Source organism: Eutrigla gurnardus (genome assembly GCF_963514095.1).
Source record: "Eutrigla gurnardus genome assembly, chromosome: 1".
In the NCBI taxonomy this organism is placed as follows: Eukaryota; Metazoa; Chordata; class Actinopteri; order Perciformes; family Triglidae; genus Eutrigla; species Eutrigla gurnardus.
Genome location: NC_139915.1, coordinates 5,191,525 through 5,200,488, shown reverse-complemented (window position 1 = coordinate 5,200,488; position 8,964 = coordinate 5,191,525). Strand labels below are relative to the sequence as shown.

General features: G+C 45.4%; 1 protein-coding gene and 1 long non-coding RNA gene across 2 annotated transcripts; one reads left to right on the top strand and one right to left on the bottom strand.

Annotated features, from left to right (window-relative positions):
* Nucleotides 1-29: 29 nt before the first annotated feature.
* ppef1 (protein phosphatase, EF-hand calcium binding domain 1) lies at nucleotides 30-5,802 on the bottom strand (the record flags this gene model as incomplete). Its single annotated transcript, XM_084012054.1, has 17 exons — nucleotides 30-132; nucleotides 329-695; nucleotides 780-864; nucleotides 1,149-1,312; nucleotides 1,394-1,500; nucleotides 1,598-1,740; nucleotides 1,814-1,999; nucleotides 2,080-2,314; nucleotides 2,397-2,548; nucleotides 2,810-2,959; nucleotides 3,042-3,078; nucleotides 3,158-3,324; nucleotides 3,512-3,558; nucleotides 4,019-4,133; nucleotides 4,219-4,382; nucleotides 5,525-5,585; nucleotides 5,677-5,802. The coding sequence occupies 16 exons, from the start codon at nucleotides 5,800-5,802 to the stop codon at nucleotides 469-471; spliced, it is 2,166 nt and encodes a 721-aa protein (XP_083868180.1). The 3' UTR covers nucleotides 30-132; nucleotides 329-468.
* On the top strand, nucleotides 2,203-2,887 carry LOC311015040. Its single transcript, XR_014597319.1, has 3 exons — nucleotides 2,203-2,373; nucleotides 2,490-2,567; nucleotides 2,765-2,887. It is a non-coding gene; the product is annotated as an uncharacterized lncRNA (long non-coding RNA).
* Nucleotides 5,803-8,964: the final 3,162 nt, after the last annotated feature.

The following is an 8,964-nucleotide window of genomic DNA, read 5'->3' as shown; positions in this document are numbered from 1 at the left end:
GAGGCGGTGTCAGCGAGGGCGTTGCAGTGGGATTGTTGCTGGGTCTTCAGACCACCGGGAGAGCCTGGAGGTCCTGGTGTACGTTGGGCTTTTGCACATTGACTCCTGAAATCAAGCTCATCATGTCGGACTCTTAACAAGGAGAAAAGATCAGTAAGTAAAGAGTCACAAACATAGTTACAGTGTAGGAGACTCCTGTCCTGCTGTTTGGAATCAACACAATGTGATGCTAAGACACAAATATAAAGGAAAAGTTTGACATATGGGGAAATATACTGACACTGTGTATTTTCCAAACAAACGATTGCTTTAAGTTTTGTATGCCCACCTTCTGCATACAGGTTTTGTGCTGTTCCAGGTGGATCCATCCAATAACCTGCATCTCGAAACACAGCTCGATCGGCCGCTAGCGTGGCTAAAAATGCTTCTTTCCCCTTCCCTTGCTGGTCCTGCTGGTCCTGCTTCCCTTCATGAACACTTGTCTCCATCCGTCTTTCCGTTGAGCTGCTGGTCCTTGTTGTCCAGCTTGTGTACCACCCTGAAGGCCTCTAGGAACTCGGTGAAGTCTATGCTGCCGTCCTTGTTGAAGTCGATACTCCGGGCCAGGTCGTCGATGGCTCCGTCGTCGATGTCGACCCCCAGGTGGGCGCTGAAGAGTCGCCAGGTGTGACGAAACTCCTCGATGGAGATCAGACCTGAACGTGACAACACACATACACACATGTAAGGAAATGGAAGAACATTCTGAATCATTTACTTCTTTTTTTGTTTGTTTTTACCTGAATGGTCTTTGTCTATAATGTTGAATATTATCTCGATGTCTGTCCTGTACCTGAACAGAGTTTCAGCCAAGTTTGGAGTCACCTAAAATGAGAAAAGAGGAAAAAAGAAGTGTGTACAACTAATCATCCATTAACTGTGTTGAATAGCAACATAAAACACATGAAACCATATGAATGAGCTACATTACACACTTATTATTCATCAAATACATTATGACAACTACTTCACCTCTGATAAGGCAAGGGCTTGGAAGACATTCAAATCAGGCAAAAACCACCAATTGTAGATAAAATGTTTCTGTGTCATCAAATTAACGGGACAGGGTTCAGAGGGGACATTGGCATCGGGCCCCTCACCGCTCTTACCTGAGCCAGAGGAATCCCCGGTTCCATATCCTCAAAGCAAGACTGATAATCCACACTGCCGTCCGGTGCCAGGCGGGCTAAGTGTGGACGAAGTGTCCTCCAGGGCAGATCCAGCCTCAGCACAGACTCCAACACCTGAGCCCACTCACTGACTGACACATTACCTGAACAAAAAGAAGATATATGCTTGCACCGAAACAACCATGCACTTCAACCTGGTGACATATAAGTGATGCAGGGCGTACCGGTGTTGTTCTGGTCGTGCTGCTGGAGGCCCGACAGCAGCTCAGAGCGATGGGAAAACAGCTTCTCCTTCAGGGCCTTGAGAGCCGAGCCTTCAGCCGCTCGTACTCTGCAGACACAAACTTTGTTTTTGTTTGTGGCGATGAATGGCTGATGACACGGCCAGCTATTTTACAGAAACAGAAACAGACTGGAGATCTGCTGACCTCTGTGTGAGGGTGAGTTTGCGTGTCGTGCGGCTGACTTGGTACTGGTAGAAGCGGGGAACCAGTTCTCTGCCCACTTTGATGTAGGCGCCGCGGTTGCTTCCCTCCTCATAGTAGTTTGACGCTGAGAAAATGGTGATCACCTGTAGAAAAGGAACGTGCATGCGTTTACTTCTCCGGAGGCGAACCCCCGTTTGACATTTCCTGCAGCCCTACCTGTCCACCGTGACACAGCTCGTATCCCTCCTGTTTGCACTCGTGGGATCTGATGAGCAGCTGGAGTCCGTGCTGGAGCAGCAGCCTCCGGGTGACGTCGGGGCCGAAGTAGCAGCCTCCGCCCCTGAAGGTGTTGGGACTGCAGCCTTCTTGAGCTTTAGGGTCGCTCCACAATATATCCACTATCTGCAGGAGAGAGGGGCAGCAGGTCAACGTGCTGAGGGTGACACAGAACACCTTTGGGAAGGGGAATCCAGCCTTCTGACCTGTTTCCACTCCAGCTCACGTTGTTGAGGCGAAGGAGGGGGAACAGAGGACAGAGAGTCCAGGAAAGGCACTTGGAGGACATTGATATTGTAAGGCATGCTGGGAGAAGACGGGCACGGACGAGGCGAGAGGCACGACGGAGTTTGAGGGGAGCAGAGTGAAGAGGACGATGAGGACGATGAGGAGGAGGAAGAAATGGAAGCGGCGTCATCTTGTCGGCTGCATCGCCCCTTTCTACAGAAAAACAAGAGGAAGAAGAATTTAAAGTCTTACTGACCACTTAAGAAACCCCCGTTAGTGTGCGCTGCTGTCGGACCTCTGCTTGGTTATCCTCGGACTCTTGCTGTGACTGCAGCTGCTGCTGGGACGAGAGCCGGCTGTCGATCTGGTTCTTTTCATGTGTCTGCAGCACCCGCCGATGTCCAGCTGCTCCAGACTGCGTCTGGGAAACCTCAGGGCAGATTTCACCTGCAAGAACAGGGAAAAAGTGAGGACAAAGGTATTTCTTTTTTTCTGAGAATAGGTGGGGAATGTACAGTATGTTGTTCAGATCGTAAAGCCTTAACAAATGAGTTCATACACATTCTCAATACAGTACTACTACTAATAATATTATTAGTAATAAGCTTCATTCCCCAGAATGCTCTGACCTCTAGTGGCCAACATGGAGGTTTTGCCATTCAGGGAGTACATATGGAGGATGAAGTGTGGCTGCTGGTTTCCTCTGACCTTGTGCCTCTCTATGGAGTTGAGGAAATCCAGGTCGGTCTGGTCCGATATCCCTCCGTGAACGATCAGGATCTTTCCATCGATGACTGTGGCGACAGGCAGAAGGCTGAAGACGTCCTGAAACAGCTGGAGGATCTCACGTCCATGAGTCTGCACAAAGTCACACACAGATTATTAATCCGCCAGTCGTTACATGCTACAACCTGCAGATGTGCATAATAAAAGACTGTACCTTGTACTTCTGCATGACTTCCTTTGTGAACCCATATCTGAAACAACAATGTAAAAACAAATCATCAACATGAAAAGGTAACCTTCTCTTGAATTTCTGCTCTTCCTCCAGCCGACCTGAGGTTCATTATGTGGTCCTCGTGGTTTCCCCGGTTCAGGTGCATGTAGTCGGGGTGGAGCAGCAGGAAGGCGAAGAGGAGGACGACCACTTCGATTGACTTTTTGCCCCGGTCCACAAAGTCCCCGTTGAACACGTATGGCGTCTCCGCAGAGGGAAGGCCGTTCTGAACAGAAACATGTAGAATCAACAAAGGTAATATCAGAGAAACAACAGTCACCTACATTTGCTTAAATCTCTATATGAAGTCAGATCTGCATTAAAAAATGTTCATGGATTATTCTAAAGACATGTAAAAAATAAAAATAAAATAAAAATAATTAAAAAAATAAATAAATTAAGCTTCACTGCACCTTATAAAATATGAGAAGTAAGTCGTCAAGGCGCCCGTGCAGATCACCTGTAGAGGAAAATCCCAGCAATTCAGAATTGTACTTATTTATTCATGCCTAATTGATCCCCGATTGCCAGAGGATGTCTAAAATAGTCCTCATTAGTATGAAAACATCCACTGAACGGTGTGTGTTTTCTGTTTTTAGTCACAAGTATTCTTGAGTTTAATGAGATGCGAATCTGCAGGAGGAGGCGTCTGTGGAAGAGGAGTCAAGTGCCTGATCAGTGTGCAAATAAACAAGACCTCCATTCTTGGAACGCTGCCATTAAGATAACAGTCAACTGTATTTAGAGCACATTTACAGACATCAGCGACCATTTATCCGGTAAGCAGGTTATTCATGGGTTCAGCGGCCCACTTCGCTGTGCAGTGAAGCAGGCGCACAAGCAGTGGCAGAAGCAAAAAGCATTTGTCATGTACTTAAAGAATCCTGAATTAACAAGAAGCTGAGCTCATGGTCCCCCACCGCATACGGTGATCTCATTGGTGTAGGAGGTCGACAAGTGGCTGATGTTGGGCAACTGTTTGAGGAGCTTTTTGGTCTCGTACAGCAGCTGCAGGACATATCTGGCATGTAGAGTCTGCGTGGAAGGAAAAGAGTGAAGTCCGGTTAAAGCACCGGGAAAAAAGACGATCAAAAGCAAAAGAGAGATCCTCATACTGTACCTGTTGCTCCTTAAATGCACCGAGGAGAGCATTGGTATCAGAGACGGAGAGAGGGAAGGAGAGTCGGGGCCCGGTGTACGACTCTGGGACGTGGATCAGGTTGTAGCAGGTCTCTCTGTCCAACCAGGGGTCCACCACCGGGTCCAGCAGCTGGGAGATCAAGTCTGGAAGAAGGACACAGTGTGAGGACGGCAGCTGTGAACACACAGCACTGAGCTCATTCTCACCGATTAAAGCTGGAGGTCCACAAACACACAATGCAAGATGAGTGTATCCCTTCTGCTCTAAAGGTAGCGTATTTATAGAAAGTAGGCACAAAAAAAGCTATTCCTGATAATTCAGGTACAACCAGGATGAAGTAAAATCTTTTTATACCGTTATAGCTTTTATTTTGACGTTCCCTGTAACAAACAGCTGGACACAACACCACATCCAGCTCTGTGTGACATCACCGCTCAATTAAAAGACCACTTCAATATGCTAATAAACCTCTAATTTATGCCAACGAACAATGCATGAACAGACGTCTACCTCCAGGTCTGTTTCTCTTTTGTAAGCCTTTTGTCCGTGTCCCCTTTAGTCGGTATTGTCTCTCTCACACACACACACACACACACACACACACACACACACACACACACACACACACACACACACACACACACACACACACACACACACACACACACACACACACACACACACACACACACACACACACACACACACACACACACACACACACACACACACACAGCGTTATGTTTTTTAGCAGGATGAGCGGGTCAGTGCATACTTAAGCCACCGCCGTGTCAGTGCAACACACCAACACATTCACAGTAGTTGCTAAGCAACAGATACGCACTGTTTTTTTCCAATGGAGACCAATTTACAGAGGCATGCCTAGCAATAGTGATAATTTGATGTTAGAAAATACACTAACACAATATTTAAATTCCAAGTGTCTATTTGTATTTACCGAAAACATGAGCTGAAAACATCCTTCTTTAAATCATCCAGTTTCACACCAGCATCAAATGAAGCTAAAACATATTTTAAAGGGGAAAAAAAGAAAAAAGAATAAAAGCCAAGATGGCTCAAAACAACGTCACATATGTAATTTCATATGTCAGAAACACAGGTAATCCCCCAAGTAGATTATGTTTGTAGTCCTGCATTCAAATCCATATCAGCGCTGTAAGAATGTCCAAAATAAAATCAGCTTTACCTCCAACATTTCACAAAAGATGAAGTCAGAGATTTCAATAAAATATTCTGAAGATAAACGAGACTTTTGGCTCCTAACCTGGTCCATCTGCATTCAGCTGAGTGTAGTTGTCCAGCATGAAACTGAAGAAACTGGAGAGCTAAAGAGAGAGAAAACAAAACCAAGCACTGAGCTTTCTGATGCTTCTGAAATGAGCAGCCATGTTTTTAAGTATAAGGAGGGAGAGTCACCTGCAGCTGGTCCTGTTCCCCAGCATATTCAATGGACTGGAAGATGTTCCAGGTGTACCTGCGCCTCATCTCCAGACGGGCCATGTAGCGCCGGAACCATCGCTGGATCAGAACAGCCGCCTTCATAGCTGCGACCAAAACACCAAGTCCAGAGTCAGACACACACTGTACATGAATATGACAGGTAATACTCTTAGTTACAGTCTTCTAACGAAGCATTTTAATTACAGTACAAAGTCACATCTGCATCTCTAATCGAAGAACTGATTCTGATCAAAAAACTGAATTCTACTACATCTTTTGTAAATTAGCACACACACACACACACACACACACACACACACACACACACACACACACACACACACACACACACACACACACACACACACACACACACACACACACAGAGATGATAAGGGTCTTACTCAGAGCAGGACTGGGACTCTTGACTGTGTCTTCTGTGAGAAGAAAAACAAATAGTAAGTAAGTGAATGAGACACACACACACACACACACACACACACACACACACACACACACACACACACACACACACACACACACACACACACACACACACACAGAGAGAGAGAGAGAGATAACAAGACACAGGGGAGGTCAGTGGGACCGGCAAAACGAAGCAAATTAAAAGAGCAGCAGAAACGGCACTCATTAAAAAAGAGGGAAGTCAAACCTTGAAGAAAGAAAAGCATCATCTGTCAAACATCTTGTGTCTGAGGAGAATTTACTACGGCAACATGTAATTAATTACACAAAATGTCACACGGGGACGCCTAAAATACAGAACCGTGACACTCCTGCCTGACGACCGACGATAACACGCTATTTAAAGAGCACAAATGAAATTCTGTAATGCTTCACAGACGAGATCAACGAGCCAAGTACTGCAACTAATGATTATTTTCATTAGAGAAGCTGAAAACAGAGAATTTTGCTTCAAGAAAATGACTGAAATGACAAATCACTGAAATAGTTGAGGCTTTATACGGCGTCAGATTTGTGAAACCTTCGCCTGGAGGTCTGTGAGGACACTTTCCCATTCATCCTGAGTCATTTGGAAGCCAATTAGCATCTGACAGGTCTAATATTAGTGCAGCTGCTCTCAGACCAGGTGCACTAACGTGTCAGCTCCAATTTGATGCCGAGGGCAACGCATCCAAACATCACCGTTTTCCAGCTGACGGGAAGGAACACGTCAGTCAACAAGGGCCACACGTCTTTACCCGTCTCCACTTGTTTCTCTTGTGTCACCGTGGCGACGGAGGTGCCACATCCCATGATGACCAGCAGCGAGGTCCCAGGGGTCACATCCGTCAGGTTTTCCAAAGTGGGGTCACATCTGGCTTGTTGTTGGCACCTGGATGGAAACAAACCCTTCATTAAGTCTCCCATCGCAGCAGCAGGCTCCCTGTTTGTGCTGAGGGGTCAGAACTGAATGTGTTGAGGCTCCAATTAAAAAACAACAACACACAAATATCCCACAATAACGAAGCACGTGAACGTAACAACTCATCAAACTGAAAGGCAAACGTTGCTTATTGCGCGGAAGAACAAAATACGTCACGTGCTTCTGATGTTTACGCATCCGATGCGGTGTTTGTTTGTGTTCCTACCTGCAGTTTACAGACTGTATCTGCGCAATCCGGAAACCATGAATGGGACACGCAAAACACGTGACGCGCAAGAAGACAGAATGTTGCGCAGCATGTCCGCCACATGCAGGTTCAGAGGTCTGGGTTGGAAAAAAGGTCGGCTGATGTTCCGGTGGAAACGTTTCCTGGAAGCTGCTGCTGCTGCTGCGGGAGACGAGAGCGCACAGAGGAGGCGGAGGCATCAGGTGGCTTTATTATACAGACACCTCCTCCTCCTCCCTTCCTCCTCCTCCTCCTCCTCCTTTAAAATAGCTTCCTCTGGAATATCCCCCAGGTAATATCAACCGAATGAGTTATGCAGACACACACCATATAGATTTACAGGTTCATATTTGCAGGATTTTACAGTTAAAAATCTATATTTTTAATTATATTTTGACTAGAAAGATTCAAATTACTTTTGAGTATTGGGGTTTCTCATTACATACCTCTAATTCAGTGGCAGATATCCACAATGTGAATTGCAGATATGTACAACTTCACCATAATTCCACTTCAAGGTATCTTTAATTCCCCATAATTGAAGGTAAATTGTCCTTTCGATGTCTTGAGTTAAGGTTTCACTAGTCAGAGGGACATTGCAAATATCTGAAACTGGAATAGCCAGAATTTAAGTATAATATATATATATCATCAAGTTAATATCTTTAAATTAATTTGGATTGGTCTCTTTGATTCCATAATTTACTAAATGATCATCATGCTGTATTGAAGAAGACATGGAAGCTGATTGAGACCATAAACTCACGTTTACGTTGATAAATCAAATGGTGTCATTTCCTCAGACTTCTAATCAACTAGCCAACTTTTTGCAAACCAGAAAGTCTCCCCCTGCTGGTCATTAAAAGACACTCCTACATTAGTTGCAGAAAAGTTTGCCTTGGGGCTTTCTGCCAGAAATCTTGAAAATATTGAAAACCACCATATTAAAAGTTCTGCCACTGAAGGAATCATGTTAGCCAGATATGGGTGATTAAAAAAACACAACTAAAAAACAGGCTTATCTTGCATAAAAAGGAGGCAAAAGATCAATTAAAACTCTTTAATAATAAAACTTCTAAAATAATGACATTTCCCAGGCTTCATGCAGCAGCTCTTGTACGAATCCTCCGTTGTACGAGTGTGACAGCAGCACCGATGTCCTGCAGCGTGATCACTTTGAGTCGGTTGCTTTTCGACAGCCGCGACGCCTCCGAGCTCACCAGTCTGAGCAGGACTGGTTTGGGAAAACTCAGCCGACTGGCCAGGAAGTCGGGACTCGTCCTCCCAGCCGGACTGACCTGCAGGACACGTGAAGTCGAGAATTCTTTTCATGGGTTTAATCCCAAAAGCACGTTAACCATTAAAGAAATTATGTTTGACCTTCTGTAATATTGAAAAACAAGAACGTTTGGTCAAGTTTTAAACACACATTCATGCTTTTTTCTGCAGTTCTGACCTCTTTGCGAGCTCTGTAGATGAGCGCTGCGTGAGCTCGACTCCTCTTCTTTGTTGGTTGAGGAATCCTGCGTGTTGATCGGACCGCGGCCTTCATTTTGTTTGGATCGGTTTTGTCAAAAACCCTCAAACTGACGAGGTTTTCAGCAGCTTTGTCAAAAGGCCGTCTGGATCG